The following is a 19,262-nucleotide window of genomic DNA, read 5'->3' on the forward strand; positions in this document are numbered from 1 at the left end:
CAGAATCAGCTCATCCCACCCTACTGCATGAGTGCACAGCTAAAAATAACCTCCAGAAACAAAAAGGCACTAAAATAGATCGAGAAACGTGTGCGGTTTTGTTCTAACATCTGTAACACCCCTCCCCTCCTTCCTTCTCCGGAAACTGGCAGTTCTGCCTCATTTTCAGATCAATACAGAGAAAATCAACACAGCTGACTGAGCCTCCAATTAATCCGCCTGGATCCGCCAATTAACCGCAGGGGGACAGAGCGCTGTCATCCCCTCTCGCCAGGCACAGCCTGCCCAGCGCTATTAACGCCACATCTGCTCCCAGCGCACAGCTGATCGCCAGCCCCGCTATCCGGGACGGTGCCCGCTCGCTGCCAGAGATTCGGCGGGCACGGGCGGCCTGCGCGGGGCCCGAGGCCAGGGCTGCCCCCACTCTGGCGGCGACTCGGGAGAGCTCAGACCGCGCCGGCGACGGCGAGGGGATCGGACACGGGCTTGTCTGGCGTCGCCGAGCGCACAAGGCAGGTTATGCATCGCTGCATACACAACATACTACCCACATGCTGTAACACATTAAGCTTCAGGTTGCTGTGTTTTGTAGGTGATTTCATTTTGATGCCTTGTGCAGACATTCAGCAACAGGCTCTCTGAACACAGCGCTACACCGTGTGTGAGACTCACCGGGCTGGGAAGAGCCATTAATAGGAGGGAGGAACGTGCAGGTGAGACCCGTCAGCAGAAGAGACGGCGACTTACCGACAGTCATGGACTCCGGCAGGACGGGGGAGCTGATGTTCAACGGGGTGCTCTGGGCCGCCGGGCTGGTGTCCGTGCTGGGTGCAGAGAAAGGGAGAGCGAGTTCAGCTATCGCCACAGGAATCCGCGGACAAGAACCTCCCCATGTGCGACCTTTGCTCTTCCCCAAGCCGTTAAGGGGGGGGGGGGGGGACACACGCACCTGTACCCCAGCCGTGGTTCCGTCTGCGTCACCTCGCTCCTGCCAGTCACCTCCCGATACCCCCGAGTCTGCACCTCGCCCTCTGAAACGCACGCACAGGGCAGTTTTGCACGGTGGATTTCTTTCGGGTCGCGCGCCCACCTCTCGTCTGGCAGATGCTGGATTCATTCAAGCAAACCCTAAAATCCCAGCTCTCCCCACGCAACGCCCACGTGCACACTCAAGGCATGGCTCACAAAGCAGCCCTGCGCATGTCCCGACACCCACAGCTACACACGCACATTTCTGTGGGATTCCAGCGGTGGGAGTGATGACTTTCGTGTCAAGCGCCTCCATTAGGCTCGGCACACTCCGACCTTCACCTACCGGGCTGGGAGCAGGAGTCTGCGGAATCCACCGGGATGAGGATATCGGAGCCGTCGTTGTCGTTGATCACCTGCAGGGGGCTCCACGTGGACACACTGGACAGGCTTCCAACCAGAGGCCTGGAGACAACAGCCGTGGCAAAGGAGTTGCAGGACTGTGACTGAAATCGGCCCTGATGTTACATGCAAAACAGCTGCCCACTCCCGACAGACTGTGCTAAACGCTTAGGAGAATTGCAGGAAAGAAATACAGAGAAAGTGAGGGGCAAAGGCATCTCCTCTGGGATGCAAAGCGAAGACGGCTTCTGTTCTATAAGCAGCAGGTCTCGAGGAGCTCAGCGGCGATGAGGACCCGGAGTAACTCACTGCTCTCCGCTGCCGCGCTCTTCCTCCACCTCCGGCCTGCTCCTCCCGTACAGGTCCTCCTCTTCCTCCTCTTCGTTGTCGATGCTCTTACTGTCGATGGGCTCCCCATTGGTGGTGTGGGGCCCCCCCCAGCCCCCCACCTCTCCGTCAGGTGCCCCGTTCTGCGTGGGCGGGGGGTCGCTGCCCTCCAAGGCCTCCTCCGAGCCGCCAGGGCCCCTGCCGGACCCCTTCCTCAACCTGCCGCCCCCTTCTCCCTCCTCCTCCTCGTCATCGTCGAAAGAGATTATGTGGGTCACCTTCTTCTTCCTCCGGCGCTCCTTCTTCAAACCTGAGTCTGGGCACGCCACAGGGGCAGAAGACAGGCCATTAGCCCTCAGGGTCAACAGAAGAAGCTCTTCCAGGTTTCAGCCTCCTTCACATCCTGGAAGCATGAATACTATAGAAGAAAAACACTGTGGAAGAGCTCCTGCAAGCTCCTCCAGGAACACTAGACATAAACGCAGGACTGGAATGCCTCCTATAATTCAGAGTCAAACCCTGCTGAAAAAAGGGGGAGAGATGCAGGCAGATAAATGCACCAAGATGATACGTTTCACATTATTGCTACCTCAGCTCGAGTGCAGACCCGTCACTTTGCGCACTCATAGTAGTTCCTGCTTTGCAGTGAGCGACTGCCAGAAAGCACAAGTGAAAGCAGAGATGTGAAGTGGATCAAACAGACAATTCACTACTTCAAACACTTCATCGCCAGACCCACAGGAAAACCAAAGACAGCAAGTTAAGAACTGTAACTCAGGCCACACATGTATATGTACACATACATACATCTCACATCTGTCTCATTACAGAAGTGAGAGTTTTATTACCAACCAGCTGTACTTTTTTTTTAGACTATAAAAAGACTACGAAAAATGCACTCAGTTCCTGTTGTGCACAGAGACCCAGGTTAGACCCAGGCTAGTGAAATGTCCCCACGCTGAATGAAGAGGAAAAGGCCTTCACATTCACTGGGTGGCCAAGGGCGTGGCAGTGGGCGCAGCTCCACGACCTACCTGCAGAGGCACTGCGGGGCAGAACGGGGAGGGGGTCGGAGAGGTTCTCGGCCCGGGGGCCGAACCCGGGCACCGCGGAGGTGGCCGTGCTGATCTCCCGCAGGAGGGTGCTGACGCCCTGGGCAGACTCCTTCCACAGGCTGCTCACACCCTGCGTGGACTCGCGCAGCAGGTCCGAGACGGAGGGCGCGCCGCGGCTCTGCCCGTTCAGGTCCGTGTTGTCGATGTTGATGGCGAACAGGATGGAGTTCAGCCCTGCGTGGGTTTACAGCACACACGCGGCCCGTCAGAACCCGCGGCCCGCCCCCCCCAGCTCTCCCGCAAAGCCCACTCACGCACGGCGAGGGCGCCACCCCGCTCTGGACTGTCTACATGTAGCGGTTTCGGCGCCGTTTGAGGAAAAGGAACGAAAAGCAGTTCAGCTCTCAGGAGCCGAGCTCTCCGCTGCTGCGTGTGGAACGTTATGGTTGATAAGGAATGAACAGGAAAAACACAAATCAGAGGAAACTATGTGGGACTGCTTTTAAAAACAGAGAACAGCAGGAATATCTCTACACAAAGGGTGGTGGGAGCGTGCAACAAGCTGCGCAGCCCTGGTGATGAAGCCGATACTCTGGCTTCTTGCAGGGAACAGCAGGGTGAGATCCTGGGATCAATAAGCTTCTCAGTACAAAGGGGCTGGATGCACCGAATGGTCAGTTTTCTTTTATGTTCTTATGTAGGTGAGGGTCAGTCAAGAAAAGCTCTCAAAGAGACACTGACATCTTATGTTCTGTGCAGTAAAAGTATGTTGAATCCTTTCACTAGCGTTAGCACTGAAGCTTTTACCTGCTGCCATAATGGGAAGCATACTCGCACGTTCCTCATCCATCAAGAAGGCCCAGTCTTCATAAAAGACACTAGAGAATGAAAATGGCACTTTAAAACACAGACCACCTCATTCTCCAAAACAGGATTCAGGATAAGCGAGTAGAAACAGATTATCCCTAGGCACTTCCAAAGAAGCGTTTGTGTCAATCCACTGGCACTAACGAAAGGCTGAACACAGACTCATCGGCATCGTGGTTCAAAATGTACTCCGCGCTCTTTCAGCATGAGAGGGTTGGGAGTGGAAGAGAGACGCCGCGGAACAACCCAGGGTAGGAAAGGGCCGGTCTGTCATTCCAGACGCTCAGTTCTCAACTGGGGGGGGGTGGAAAAAAAAACCCCAGCAAAGATGAGCAGCAAAATCATTGGGGCCAAATCAAATCCACCTAAATGCCCTGCACAAACACAGGGTCGTCAGGAAGGAGGAGTGGCTCACCCGAGTGACGGATTCAAAAATCTCTTATCCCTCCTGCAATCTTCTTCCTAAACAGTGTTAAACAGCTCCCGTACCCCCTGAGAAACAGTGTTAAATAGCTCTGGTATCCCTGCTGTACTGGCTTCTCTGTTGGCGAGTGTGCTGCTGTGTTGGGCTCTCCTCCCCTAAACCCAGAGCTGAATTCCGCCTCCAGGGCGGCGGTCCGGCTTCCCCTCCCGGGAGGGGCGGGCAGTACCTGAGGCGCGCGCGGTCGGCCAGCAGGGCGTGGAGGTAGCGCTCCAGCGAGTGCTCGTTCAGGGCGCAGCGCAGCCAGGCCCGCCCCCGGCCCACCTCCGAGCTGATCTGGCGCAGGGCGTAGAAGCGCTGCAGCTCGTGCCGGTTCAGGTGCTCCTTCACGTACAGCCAGAAGGACAGCTCTGCAAACACAGGCGGAAGGCAGCCCGCGTCAGGGGGAGATGCCAAGGAACTGAACCTCTTTAGTCTTGCATGCAGGGGACCGCAGCGAGATCGGCCCCCGAAAGACACTGATAAAGTCAAATTGTACTAAACAGCTTGGCCACCTCACAGCCTGATCTTGGTCAGTATCGGAAAGCATGAGCCTTCAGGAAAACGAGGCTGCTGGGCTTTCCTCTAGCCCACCATTGACCAAACCAAGCCCCGGGTACGATCACTAAAAACAAAAGTCACGCTAAGCGTGTCTGAAACAAAACGCACGCTGAAAATGACTCTTCCTCAAGAAAGGGCGGCATTTCAGATCAAAGAGTTGCTAAACAATAGGGGCTTGTCAAACAGCATAAATATTACAATTGACCTGTGCTCTGCTCTGAAAAATACTCAGATGGGTTGTTGACGAAATCACTGTCTTCTGCTATTACCCAGGGATGAAACTAACCCTTTAATTTGCAGTGCAAGGCTGTTTCCCCTTGATATGCTATGATAGTGGGAAGTGAAAATTTCATTCCCAGTACCCTGCAGAGCACTGTCCAGACAGTACTGACTTCAGACGGGAGACACACAGCGTCAATGTCTTCATACATCCTTGAATCTTACTGCATAAAATAATTAAAGTTATGCGATTTCCATACAAGTAGGTCAAGGAAAAATCTAGCCCGCTTAAACATGAACCTTCAGAGAAGCTTGAAAGCAAAAACATGTAAACAGGTCAAAACGCCTAAGATATTGCACTTCAACATGCAGTCAATATGCCCCTTTGACAGCTAGCCAGCAATGCTGGCACTACGCTCATATTACATAAGTCTTCTCTCAGCTTCAAAATATACAGCAGAACATAATGACTTTAAATTCTTTCAGGACTAGCCAGCCAAGACATTTCTGACCACAAATTATGGTGCTGAGGATGTTTTACTGAAACAAAATCAAAGTGTCTCTGAGGCGAGCCGGACCCGAAGGCTGTTCACCTGCGGCTTGAAGTCGGAGCGAGGCAGCGCGTTCTTAGGCCACTGACTCGGCAAAAGAGCACCGCCGCCCCCTGGAGGGGGGGCAGGGGACAATGGACTGCAGCCAAAGCTTCATGGTCTATTTGTAACATTTGAGAAAAAAAAATCCGTTTCGGAGGTTGTTTTTTCTTCTGTTTCGTGTAGATGCAAAACAGGAAGAACAGAAAAAAAGAAGGAGGAAAAAATAAAGCCGTTCCACTTTTGCAAAGCCTGGTGTGGCCCGCCATTCAATACACGGCACAGCGCATGCCTCTGGAGCACTGGCTGGGGTCTGACAGCCGAGGTGCGCAACGTCAGCTGCCTGCTGGCTTTTAATCAGTACAGTAACCGCGCTGAAGGTTCTCACCTTTAAAGACTTGCCCATTTTCCAAAACACGACTTTGGAAAACCCTCAAACTAATAACGTAAAGGCCGCAGCGACACAAATGACTACAATCTGTTTACAAGGGTCTGCGAGGGTCTGAGATGCGGCGAGAAATGAGTCTGTCAACCGGCAGCCCTGTCACATCAGGTTAAGCTTGGCCCTTTATGCGGTAACCAGCTACGGGCGGCAATGAATCAATAGCACTCCCCCCTTCTATGAAAGGGGTTTTCTCTAAAACCAAAGGGACAGGCTTTTAGCAATTTCCCCCTTTTTGTCAAATCCACACGCATTCATCTGCGTGCGTTTCGGTACTGAGCGCACCGGTGCCGTTTTCCCGCGGTCCGAGCCCAGGGCCAGCACAGAGCTGAGGCAATCTGGGGCTGCCCATCAGCAGACCTGGCCTTTTAATGGAAGTCAAAAGCCGAGCTTTTTAATCCCATCGCCATACTTTTTCCTACTTACCCCCTGGAACAAAGGTCCTGGTCGTTTCTAAAGAGATGATCAGACTCGGACCTTACAGAATTTTAGCCTCGAGGGCCTGAGGTACAGAAGGCGGCCCTGCCCGAGTTTCGCTAACCTTGGTTTCTGAACGAACGGGTTTTTATTTTTGACTGGGGGGCCCTGCTGCCTTCACAGATATGCAGCAGTTTGAGGTTTTTTTTTTAGCCGTTTCCTCTCTATTTGCTCCCCCTCCCCAGTGTTGTGTGTCGGGGCTCAGGTGTGGGGGACACAGCACGGCCCAGGGAGCCACAGTCAAGACAGCAAGGGCAGAGCACCATGGGACTGTTCCTCCACTATTAAAGCAGATCAAGCCTAGCCATGGCTCTCTACTGGCCTATTACTGCTAGAGACCAAACCCCACGATTCCTTCATGAAGGCAAAACTAGGCTAATACCTTAAACACATTTGAGTATATCAGTTTAGCAAGGATTACGAAAACTGGGCGAGTGTGATTTAAATCTGATTTGGAAAAGAAGCACTCTCAATCAGTATATCTCGTGTCGTTTTTCACTCTGTGCAAGTATGAAAGAGTTGACTCATTTCACTGTAGCTCTTGTTCAAAATGCTTTTACCACTATAGCCAAACTGGAAACCAGCTGTACCTAAAATGTCGGTATTTTCAATTTGAGGAACCTAATAAGACCAGTCCACCCCATTAGTAAGCTCTCATAAGAGGATAACCTGGTAGACCGAGTCACTAAACCCGTATTTCAAAATAACGGGCATTCCGCAAAACACACTTCTTTCATAGCATGCAGCACAACAAAGGCGCTTGAAAGCAGTGGGAAAAACAATCACCGAGAGACACTAAAACACAGCAGGGCACCACGAGTAAGTGCAGCACAGAAAGCTGACGGCAGAGCTGAGAGTAAGAAGCTGCACAGCAAGTCAGTGCAGAGGGAGATCGAGGACAGAAGCACAGACATCTCACTTCTGCTATAGAACTTCCCCCATTCACAGCTCTGTCACACAGAAACTCCACAGAAGACATCGCAAGACAACACATCAGTCGATGACTTCTCCACGCCACTGGAAAACTCCAATCACAAGGGCAGCTAATTAAAGACAGAGTGGGTTCTTTTCATACAGCTCAAAATCACACGGCAGTGCAACGAGGTGAAATTGTCACTTTATCTAGACTTCCTTATACATGGAGGTGCAAAATAAAACCTTAATTCGAAGGGGTTTCTTAAATTTCTGTAGGCTGCAGCATGGCAAAGCTCTTAGGGCCACACTCTCACAGCACCGGGGTCCCGAGTTCCCGTCCAGTCTTGGACTTTCACACATTCCTGCTGTTCCTCAAGCTTTCTGCTGCTGATCCCATTTCCCCCCCGGACCCAGATCCCTGCTAGACAGGCCGGACTGGCCCACTGTGTGCTGCGCTGTGACGGACGGGTCATGACCTTTGCCCCTTGACCCTGAGCAGGGCAAACCGCTTACAGAGGCACTGTCCTGGCAGGGACTGCTGTGACGGCTCCTGAACGAGCTGGGCAACAGGCCGACGCTGCCACACGTTCCGGGATGGGGCACGCGACGATGAAATCTGACGTGCGCTTGTTGAACGGGTAGGTTTCACCCTTGTGCGGACCTGACTGCTGCTCTGTCTGTCTGTCTGGTGCTCGTCCTACGTCAGTGTCCCAGGGCTTGCTCGCTCACAGAGGCTGCTGTATCGGTGTCACTCGGTCACCCCAGCACACAGCTGGCTTCAGCCCCGAGAGGAGTCCAGATGTGGTGCTAGGCCGAAGCCCCCCCCTTGCCCTCACGGTACAGATGTGCTGAAGTAAAACAGGTCTCTCCGCTCCACTGAAGAGACTGGGGTGCTAAACCTGCTCTCCTAGTCAATGTCAATCCAGACTTTCCCAAACCTGCCTGAACTCCCCTCTATAACTGTGCGTAACTCCCACCTTCTGCAGGTGAGCTTCCGCACTCTCAGCTTGCAGCCCTTCAGTGAGCTCTTCAAGACACTCCAGGAAAAAAAGTACCGTAGTATTTTGCATTCCTGCAACTACTAAACGGAGCTCATTTCCTGGGTTTCTGGGTGCTACGCACTGGATGACATGTCTCCCCACTACTGGAGCTCCAGGCACACGGCCACAGCGCCTTCTTTCACCTCAGCTGAAACCACAAGCCAGTCAAACCGAGAAACCCTGCTCCTCCTCCTCGGCAGCAGACACCTGGCCCCGCTGGCAGACAGGGGTGACCACCTGGCCGGTACACTTGCTGAACAGCCAGTGAGAGGGCAGAGCACCAGGTCGCAGGTCAGTGGCCACGTTCACACCTTCAGTTATTACCAAACGAACCCGCAGAGCGCGGCTTCCCACAGACGTCTGCTGAGCGGCCTGCTGTGTTCTGCTTCCTTTTCACGAGTGCTGAGGCCAGGCCAGGTGTTCGCTAACCTCAGAGAAAGAATATTTCCGCTATTTTAGTTTCTTACACACACCTCCATTTCTCAGAGCCAACATTAGCCACTGGCTTTCCTGCCCAGGCTTCCTGTTGCATCAGTCCCCCCCACCCCCTGAACACGAGCTGTGATCTCCCCCTGCTTCACCTCTGTTCTCCTCCACCGCCACCCATCTCCCTCGCTGTTCCCAGAGGGCGCAGCTACCTGCCCTCACCTGGTCTGTCCGCTCAGGACCAAAGGCCAGAGCCCAGACCCACCGCAAGCCCCTGGGAAGACTTCAGGGTGTCGAAATCTGAATCCAGCCTGGGCTCATCACTCCTGACCTGGCTCGGGGGAGGGAGTTTTAGATAACATATGATCACTTTATTGGCCATATACAATTTGTCTTTTCACATACCAATCTCCATGAGACACACAGGAGCCTGGGGTCGGAGCGCAGGGTCAGACATTTATACGGCACCCCTGGAGCAGCTGGGGTTAAGGGCCTTGCTCAGGGGCCCAAAGGAGTAGGATTCCTCTGCCGGCCGCGGGATTTGAACCGGCAACCTTCCAGCCACAGGCGCAGATCCTTAGCCAGAGAGCCACCAGTACCTGACACCTCAGGAATAGCTGAAAGGTGGGATAACATCATCAGGAATAGCCAGTGGGCCATAAGCGGAATGGTCACTCTCAACGGTCACTGTTCGTAACATGCCTGGACTCTCAGAAAACGGCAATTTTTGTTCCAGTTAAACTCATCCCAAAGCCTCACCAGTGCGCGACATCCGTGATCCCGATGATGCGGGACCGAGAATCGAGTTTGGGTCTTTCCGCTGGCCACCAGTGACAGGGACGTTCCCAGGTGGCGCCAGTCTGCTGCACAGTGGAGCGGGAATGAGACAGCCAGGGCCCCCCGCGAGACACAGGAGACGGGCACTCAGCAGGCAGGCCTGTGGTGCCGTCAGCAAGAGCCCCACCTCTCCTCCAGGCTGCAGGAGGGCATCTGCCCCCTCCTCCCACCCCCGCCCCCCCAGTTCGGTGCAGTAGGCATCATCTATGAGCCGCGACACGACAAAAAAAAAGATGAAAAACCACCGGCAGTTCCAAATTGGATAAGGGGTGTATTATCAAAAAAAACTATTCTAATGTTACTTTAAAAAAATATGAACAGCAAAACGCACCAGTTTGCAAGAGTGCCGGGGATAGCAGGTAAGGATCCCTGATATAATTGGGAATTTCCATCTATATCATTCCCAACAGACATATTTTGCCACCTATCAGCAACTGAAATGTTCCAAGACATCTGATCTGCTGTTTCGTCCATCCCCTGCTTTCAACCCCGAGCCTCCTGCGCGCTGCTGTTGTCACGCCTGACCTGGCTCCAAGGAAGAGGGCAAAAGAGGCTTCCAACAACACACAAGACAGCCGCAGCCTCGGCCAGCCTGGACCAACCCAGCGCTGCTTCTACATAAAGGAATTGGTCTTTCAGCGTGGCAGTAAGAGAGAAGCATTGCAAAGGCTTCAGAACGGTCGCTTTGGGTGTTTTTTTGTGCAGCAGATCGATAATGTCCGACCCCATTCCCCCTCCCCTCCTACCTGATTCCGCCTTGCTGGAGAATCCCGCCACCTGCTTGAAGGCGGCGGCCGTGAGCGCCAGGCCCCGGGTCCTCCGGAGCCCGTGCTGGAGCATGGCCTCGAACTGCGCACACAGGCAGATCACCCTGCGGGAAGGACAGGCAGGCGGGTTAGGGGGGGGGGGGGGCGCGCCCGGGGAGACCGGCCAGTCCGCACCTCCGGGCACCCGCGCTCACCTGCTGTCCGAGTCGGACGCGATCTCCTTCCTGCCTCCAAAGCGGATCTGGCACTGTGGAGACAGAGACGGGAAATAAACCTTCAAAGTGGCAACGACTGATTTGCAAAGGAACGTAAAGGCTCTAGCGTGCAGAATTCCGTGCTGCTGTGGTTTTAAAGAACAGGTAAGATGCAACGGAGTTGTATTTCTCGACAGGTGTGTCGTGCACACTATACACCTGTTCTCCACAGAGCGGCGATGTCTCACCTGCTTAACCGCATCCAGCAGCCTCTCCAGCAGGTGCTGTCTCTTGATGTCATTTTGCTGGGCTCCTGCAAATGCAATTTAAGTACAGAGAGCTTCATCTCAACTGAACTCTTTTAAACTAGGTAAAATCCTGTTTTTCCAGCAGCCTCATTTTTAGATTAGAACTCAAAGTGACGACCGGACACTTGGAAGTGCCAGCAACTTCCAGCACGCATCGAGGAGGAAGATGCAAAGACACCTGTCTTTCAAATAGCAGGCTCCTTTGGTTGCGTTTACTTATGCTGCAGCCCTGGAGTACACTTACAATTGCTGGGCATTGAAAAAGTATGCAAGGCATCTGCTCAGAGGGCATGAGGGAGCAATATCCACTCAGCCTGCCTGAACAAGTGGGCAAAGGCCTTCTTTAATGGACTCTCGGGATAATGTTTCATACTGCTGCCTGGGCACATTCTGAGGACGCACCCAAGCAGACATTTGGCCAAGCAAATAACATCCAGCCGTTATGCTTTGTACAACCGGACTATAAATGAACATTCATATTAAACCAGCTAACAGGACCCTACATGATTTCCCATGTTGAAGCTGCATGTTAAAAGCCCACAGACAAATCACAGGATTTATAGCAGAACACCACCTTCGCCAGCAGAGCGAAGCTGGCATTAAGCAGCAACTAACTGGCAAAGTTCCTGTAAACAGACCAATGGTGACTGAACTGAATTCACAGCACTTGCCACTGCAGACAGCATTTTCAGATCTACAGTAGCAATACCTTGTTCCTCTTTACTCAGCTGAATCTCTGGGGGATGGGCACTTAGAAAGCGAAACGCGCACTGGTGTGAGGATTTAGGTTTCCCGAAACGCAAGACAGTAGAACCTCACGGTGCATAGAGCCATCAGAGCTGACATGCTGAAACAGGATGGTGGAGGGCTGGCAGCCCTTTCGTTTTGTCGAGGGTTTCTACTGTTCCATTTCAGAAGTGAGCTCGAAAACAAAGCTGAGATAAGAAAGCTCCACAGTCTCCTCATTCACAGCACACAGTCCTTTCCAAAGCTCTTTTCACCTGGTTCCAACAGTCACTCACACAGGCAGGCATTATTGAGACAAGCGGAAGCTGCCACTTAGGGCTGGGTGGAGCCTGATCTGCAGGGCTATCTCCTGGCTTTAAACACACACACTGCACTTCACCTAGGAACCTCCAAATCTGTCCCGGTCCCCCAAAGCCCCACACCCCCAGCCCAGGGAACTGACCCAGGCAGCTCGGAACAAAATCTAACCTGCAGTACAAACTGCAGGTAAACCAATTACACAATTTAAATAAGACAGGCTCTGGCACACAATGATCATAATAGATGGTCCAGGTGGATCACAAACGGAATTACTGTACATTTTAAAGGGGGAGAGGGTGTCATTGGTCACTAGATTAACAGAGGTTTTCACCTGTGCTTCAAGCTCAGCACATATTCACAAAAGAACACTCGGGTAACCCTCAAGGCCAGTTCGGCACTGTTAAGTGGGCAATTTGTGCTCTATTGACTTAAAGGGGAACTGCAGTCCCAATTTCTCAGACCGGTTATTAAATCTTGGGAACAAAATAAAATAAAATAATTGACAGTATAGAAAAAAATGACAAATTTTGAATTAAGCACAAAATAGCAAACTCTGTGAAAGTACTGTTAGTCGCCACATTCGCCTTGTTATAAACCTCCGGTCTCACCACAGGTGAGAACGGGACTTTGTGCGAATTGTGACGGGAAGCGGCCCTTCCTGCTCACTAGTCACCGTAGTGACTAATGTAATGTGATGTACCAGCGAATAAGTACAGGTTGTGCAGCAGACATTTCACCGCAGAAATTTTCCACTGCGATCTGCGCGCAGAGTGAACCAGTAAGTAGTATCTGTACCATCTCGAACTTGAGAGCAATATTTCTAGAGGATTAAAAGAGATGTAACCTGCTTGTTTACAAAGTCACACCTCACCAGATGTTTTGCTGCCTCGCTCTGTGCAGACCTGGACATGTCGTCAATTTTGTGATGTAAATTGGAGGTTTTCCGTGTTACAGTGAACGTTTTACTTTTAGTGTGGTTTGAAACGCGCTCGCCAATGCCGACTCCTGTCTAACCCCGACATATAACAATAGAGCTGCAGTTTCTCTTTAATTGGTTAAGAATGCAAGAAAGGTTATAAACGCGGCCGTGGATCGTTCAGCCCCATTACGTAATCAATAGTTAGCCGATCCAAGGATCTTGCCCAGCTGCTCCTGGACAGAAGTCAGTATACCAGCTTCGACAACACAGCTGGGCAACCTGTCCCACACCTCTCCCACTCTTTGGGTAAAGAAGTGCTGCCTGTTCTCAGTTTAAACTCTGGACCTCACACATGCACAGCATTCAGACTCCCACTGAGCCATATCCCCAGACACGCCGGTACGATCGACACACTGCACCCATGTCCCGCAGCTCAGCTTTCCTGGTGCACGACACGCTGACAAATGGAATCATCACTCTCTTATTCACAGAACAAAGCACTTCCCCCCCCCCAAAGTGCAAAACGACAAAACATTAACAGAAGGCAACCATCTGAGTCTAGCACTTCTGCGATGCAGATAAACCTCCAGTGCTGCTGTCAGCTTTGCCCCTCGGTAGCGGGACACAGCTGTGATGTGATGTGATCACACCTGAAGAGTGAGTCTGGCCCGGTTTAAAAAGATACAGACATACAGGCTCTGCACAAGAGTTTTGTTTTGTTTTTTTTACCCAGGTTGTGCAGCAAGGGGGAATCTTGGCACAAAACAATACAAAAGCGACATAGTTACTCCAGAAGGTTTTACCAATCTTCAATACTAAACTCTGGTCCTTAAGATGACACGATTAAAGCATAGGGCATGAGCCAGCTCTGCTTCACTGCGCCTCACAGCGCACCAGACAGCTAACATGCATAAGAGAACAGCTCTAACGGAGGAAGATGACGAAACGACTACCTGAGGTAAGAATTCCTGCTCCCCAGGCGTACATTACAAGATGCTGCTCTGCTACAAGTTATTTCCGACACCACTCGGTGTTGCTCAGGAAAATCCCCCTTTTTCCCCATGCTGTCCGCCAAGCTGGACTGGGCTGCTTCCGACAGCCTCTCATTTCCAGGAACGGGCGAGTCCGCAGCTGACCCTTCAAGGTAGTTCATTTTCTGCTCGTTCTTGTACACAAGCAAATCTCTGATGAAACCCTCCAGCTTGTAGCTGTGCGTCTACGCGAAGCTCGCAAAAAAAAAAAACGGAGTTTATACAGAACGAAACAGAAACAGAGCAGAGATGACAGGGCGCTCCGTCACCGCCAGCAGGATCATGGTCGCAGCCACTTGCGCGTCCTGGGTTTTTTTTTAAATAAAAAAAAAACACGTCTCAAATAAAGAAAAAATATGAATGCAATACTTGGTCACTTACCGCTCATCCTGCCGCGGCAGTTTAGTTCAAATGTCGATTAGAGTACCGTCTAACATGCAGCTTTGCTCTCAGTCCCAGTTATTCGGAAACCACGGGAGATTGCTCAAAACCAAGTTGGCTTCGGTCCTTGCATTTTGTGAAACGGTCCAGCACTGATCGAGCCAGTCCTCTGTGGACAAGGATCGTCCCAGCCACTGAAACCGCCGGCCCCAGTGGGCCTGCGTTACGACTACAGCCCAGACGGGTAACAACACCGGGTGACACATGCACTGCTTGTCCCAAACTGACGCTATGGGGCTACTGCCTCGGAACCGCTATAGCCAAGAACAGAGAGTTGGACAAACAATGACAGCAAGAGATTTGCTCATCTATTACGCTCAGCAAAAGCAGTTCAGCCTCGGCTGATCACATGACACGGTCCAGACCCGGTCACATGACAGGGTTAAAGATCACACGGAGGGGGAGCGGAACAATACCACGTGATGAGGGTTATTTCACCCCAGCTGCGCCGCTCGGTTTGGATGAAAACTTGCTCTGCGTGTTTTATATACGTAATACAGTAGTGATAATACACAGAATGCAGCATTAAAAGCAGCAGTTGATAACCCAAGGGGATCTACACATTTCATTAAAGGTAGAAAATTACACTTAAAAGCATAATCAATAAATAATACACCGTCGAGATAAAAACCCTCTTGTAATATACAGCAATTTTCCATTACATTCCACTAAAATAGCTGAAGAAACAAATAGCACACACAGGTACAACGTACAGTTCAAGACTGACGCACCCCGAGGCTTGCAAATCGAATACTTTTTGACTAACAGCATTTCTTAGTAGGAAAAAAAAGTCAAAGAAAAAGTCAAAATGATAACATTTAAACATTCAAACGTTTCAGTTTGTGGTAAAAAAAATGCTCTTTGGTGCAGTTTTCTGGTCATCTATGTCTTTTCTCGCTTTGATGAGAGGGCTCGGGCTTTCCAATACAGCGGGGAGGGGCGGAGCAGCTCGGCTGAGGGTCACTTAGCTGTCCCTCTGTCCCTCAGGCTGTGAAGACAGACCTCCTCAACCCCACGATGTCTCTTGGGCCGTCCCACGGGTAGCTGCTGAGCTGGGTAGTCTTTGCGGTCACCAGAAGGGTAGTGCCTTCCTCCGTCGCCGGGAGGGGCAGAGCGGAGATGTGCTGGAGGTCAGCGGTGGTCCCGCGCTGGTCGGTGTCGCCCCGTGTCGGGACAAGCCCGTCGGGAAGTCCGGTCTCTCTGGCGCTGTCCGCTCGGCCGGGGTCCGCGGTTTTCTCGTGGTCACCCCCTGTGGAGAAACACCAGGAGGGTGAGTGGGGGGGGGGGGGAGGACACACCTACGCTCGACGATCTTGGGTGGAAAAAAAAATATGTATTTTGCTCTCAATAAAACGAGCAACCTCTATGTTGGGAATTAGATAGATAAGACTTCATTGATCCCGAAGGGAAATTGAGGTGTTACAGCCCAGCCCAAGACGAGCAAAAACAGACATCAGAATAGACTACAAATTCAAATAAAATAAGTACAGCAATGCAAAATAAAATACATAGAGTTAGTTGTGTGCAAAATAGGCTCACCGTCACTGTAAAACAATAAAATATGCGCAGAATGCGCGTAGGTATATACAGATTGAAGATTACTGAAGCGTTTTCACCAGAGCACCTGGGACTCACCCCTGAGACTCGTGTTCAGTGATTGCCCGTCAACTACACACTCCTGGGGGCTTACCTGTGTTCTGGGGGTAACGGCTGGATCTCCTTTTCCACAGCTTCTGAAGGGACACCGTCAGGATGACGCCCACCGCTCCTAAAAGCAGGAAGGCGCCCAGGATGATCCACACCGTTTCTACAGCTGCGGGGGGGGGGGGGCGCAGAACAGGCAACAGTTGAGCTCCGTTGGCTGAAGCGACGAGCGCCAGAGCGCCCACAGGCGCAAACGACCTCAAACCCGTTTTCTGACCCGCGGCCCCCTCCCCGCCCTGCAACCCGTGATCTGCCCCCCGGGGGCCGGCTCTTCCCGCAGGGCAGGATGCCCGTGAGGGCGCCGAGAGCAGCACGGACAGTAGCACATGTCCGTGCTACATGTTCCGCAGGTGAAAGCAGCACAACGCGGGCTTTTTTTTTAAAAAAAATCTTTTATTGCAACTTCATTTTTTTAATCGTTTTTCCATCTTTCCAGGCACAAGCCCACCCACGAACGCAACACGTTGCAGAGGTTTCACGCACATTCTCTGTAAACGGTATCTACAGGGACGATATTGGTTACCACGATTTTTATGTTACTTATTCACTTCATATTTTATGTTGTTTAAAAAAATTGCTAATAAGGTAAAGATGAAGAAATGCCTCATGACTATGAATATTATATTTAAAATGTATCTAAGCCTAGTATCTTTTTAGCCTAACATATAATCTAAAACAAACACGAAAGACCAAAGCATGAAGGATAAAGCACATATACTGTATAAGGAACAAGTAATAGGTTTATTCCATGCTGAAAAAAAGAAGAAAGAGAACACAACGTTTCGGCCGTGGAGCCTTCTTCAGGTGTGAGGACGTACTGTATAAGTACGTGCAGTTTAAACTCCAAAAGCAACATTTTTAATATAAAACAAGGAAATACCCCATAACTTCTTTCAGGATTAACCGTGGTGCATAATAAAATTATCTGAATTATATCGTAACATCTGACGCAAACACTGGATTATGAATAAAGTATTTCATTAATACGAAATTACTGCATTTAAAACGTGGCTCACTTACATTGTTTGCAATACGTCAGACAGACAGAGGGGGGCGCCTTAGAGCAGCGTAGATAGCACGGTTTACAGGTCTCCATCAGCTTATCGTAATAGTCGTTCGGGGAGCATTTGTGTTTGTCCATGTTTAATAACGGTGCTGCTGCTGGTGGTGAAGACGGTGGTGGTAATGCTACAGACGGAGGCGGAGCGGTCGATCGTGTCTCTACTTGCTCTGCGGGAGAGCTGGAGCCCGGCTTTATAAAGCGCTCGGGGCTTCCTGGCATGTAAATAACCGGTTCGCGTAGGGACAGCCCCCAGCCCAGCGCCGAAGGAATAGCCTAACCAGCGAGAAGCTGCCGCAGCACTCAGCTCTGTCCCACGTCTCTCTCGGGGTCCCCACAGCTTATGTAAACTCGACACTAGTTTCGTCCGCAGCCCGGAATAACCCAGAGGCGCCGCGGAAACGCGCAGCGCGCTCTCCCGCAAAGGCACGCACGTACAGTACCTGCTGGACTCACTGCTCTCGGCGCGACGCGTTTGGTTACTGGTGGCGTTTTTGAAGTGCCCTTTTGTCAGCGTTACATGCGCATTATGTCGGGAAAAGGTAAGGTCTCTCAGGAGGTGTGGGTGGACATGAGAACATGGAACTTGCCGACTCAAACGCAGAAGTTTCCAGAAATATTTTTGTCACAAGAGGTAAACCAGATGCACACCGAATATTACAACGGACGGAATAACCTGTTCCGTAGCTTTTTAAGAGAATGGATGGTGTGCTTTTCCTAATAAATCCGTGGCGGCATTTTTACTGTATTTGCGTTTGTGATCTGACCAGGACTGGTTCTAAATAGCTTAACTTGAGTTACTTCATTTAATTATTCTATCATATAAAATTATTTCTGTTTATTATCAACACTACGCCTGCTGAATCCAGGGTGAGCGTACTGTACACTCCTCATCTAAGAACCTCTTGTCTGCGTTTCGTGTTTTGCCTTTGGGTTTTAAGCGAGTCTTGTAAAATGGGTGATGTAAAATGTTTCCTTCCCACCGAAACAAGCACACAAAACTGTTTCGGTGTTCGACGTCAAACGTGTAGCGAGAGATACCCTTACAAAAGAAGAATGTGCTCCGAAATGAATTCCAGAAACTAGTCCATCACTTTTGCTCAGCACACCTGTTCCGTACAGTCTCCGCTGGCTCAAAAAGCCTAAGACAGTTTGCTGCTAGAAAACCGGTCCCGTTGAACGCTTTTCATTCTGATTGAAAATGTGTTCCGCACACAGAGCCGTATCTCAACCCCACTGCCCCATCTGCTAGAACTGTGATTCTTTTCAACAGAAGAAGCTCTCTGCGCAATACCAGAGTAGCAGACAGGCGAAGTGCCTTCAAGCACAGCGAAAACGGAGCTTCAGGGACGGGGATACAGCACCCAGGAGCCGGCGCTGTGCACTGGGGAGCCCCTTGCAAAGCAGAAGTCAATTCCCGGTGGCAGCACGGGAGAAGAAAATGAAGAGGGGGCGATCTTGATGGCTGGCGGGGGTGACAGACGCACCCCGCTGTCCGTGTCTTCCTTTCCGGCACTCGGCTCCCGTCTGCTCTGGGGCTCTGTTTGTGAAGCCCTGTGAGCTCCCTGGTTGTTCCTGGAAGACGGACCCCTTCCAGGATTGCTTCGCCGGTGGTTACCGCGTTCTCCAGAATACGGGGATTACCTTTTCTTCTGTTAATTGTAAAACCTTTTCATTTCTGTTGTACCAATAGAACCATCAAAGTAAAATATCTATTTAAAAAAAAGCACATATGCAAAACATGTTCTAGTCTCCTAGCCCTGTTGATCTTGCCTGATATCAGAAGCCCAGCAGGCTGGGTCTGGTCTGTACTGGGAAGGGAGCCTGCCACTGAAAACCAGGTGGCAGCTGTCTTGTTGATGGACCAGTAGGTGGCGCCCCTTTCTCTTGACCTGAATTTCTTAACCAGCTCCCCAGCATCTTGCTGTAGGAGACACTGTGTCGTCCAGCTGAGATGTGAAAGTCCTGACCGCCTGGTAATTGAAGATCACATGATGTTGTTCATAAGCGTAGATCTGTTAACCCCTACTGTCCTGATTAAACTGTTAAATTCCACTCTGGGCTGGCCTAATCGTGCTTCCAAAAACTTTCCCCTTAATTCAACAGGTAATGGAGTTTGTCTTTCCTCTCCCTGACCTGTGCAGTGAGGCTGCTGGTGCAGAATGACCGTTGTGTGTCTCCCAGGTGGGGCTGCTGGTGCAGAA

General features: G+C 51.2%; 2 protein-coding genes across 4 annotated transcripts in view; both read right to left on the reverse strand.

Moving 5' to 3' along the window:
- snx29 (sorting nexin 29) overlaps positions 1–14,532 on the reverse strand; it is a 109,736-nt gene extending 95,204 nt beyond the window's left edge. For 2 of the 3 annotated variants that reach the window (XM_088936521.1, XM_088936523.1), the window contains exons 1-11: positions 13,776–14,068; positions 10,797–10,861; positions 10,549–10,601; positions 10,334–10,458; positions 4,271–4,451; positions 3,561–3,631; positions 2,733–2,987; positions 1,681–2,014; positions 1,316–1,434; positions 950–1,031; positions 748–824 (exon numbers count right to left, since the gene is read on the reverse strand). In XM_088936521.1, coding sequence (XP_088792647.1) covers positions 748–824; positions 950–1,031; positions 1,316–1,434; positions 1,681–2,014; positions 2,733–2,987; positions 3,561–3,631; positions 4,271–4,451; positions 10,334–10,458; positions 10,549–10,601; positions 10,797–10,861; positions 13,776–13,809 — 1,396 coding nt within the window. In that variant the 5' untranslated portion in view covers positions 13,810–14,068. Of the gene's footprint in view, positions 1–747; positions 825–949; positions 1,032–1,315; positions 1,435–1,680; positions 2,015–2,732; positions 2,988–3,560; positions 3,632–4,270; positions 4,452–10,333; positions 10,459–10,548; positions 10,602–10,796; positions 10,862–13,775; positions 14,069–14,234 lie in introns of those variants that run through there. The other variant, XM_088936522.1, reaches the window with a different exon arrangement.
- Positions 14,533–15,236: 704 nt separating this feature from the next.
- On the reverse strand, positions 15,237–17,309 carry tnfrsf17 (TNF receptor superfamily member 17). The gene is made up of 3 exons (XM_088937039.1): positions 17,019–17,309; positions 15,985–16,107; positions 15,237–15,543 (listed from the first exon to the last, which is right to left on the reverse strand). Exons 1-3 carry the CDS (start codon positions 17,278–17,280, stop codon positions 15,278–15,280), a joined length of 651 nt encoding a protein of 216 aa, XP_088793165.1. The 5' UTR covers positions 17,281–17,309; the 3' UTR covers positions 15,237–15,277.
- Between the last annotated feature and the right edge of the window lie 1,953 nt (positions 17,310–19,262).

Source organism: Atractosteus spatula, chromosome 18, assembly GCF_055471065.1.
Source record: "Atractosteus spatula isolate fAtrSpa1 chromosome 18, fAtrSpa1.hap1, whole genome shotgun sequence".
Classification (NCBI taxonomy): Eukaryota; Metazoa; Chordata; class Actinopteri; order Semionotiformes; family Lepisosteidae; genus Atractosteus; species Atractosteus spatula.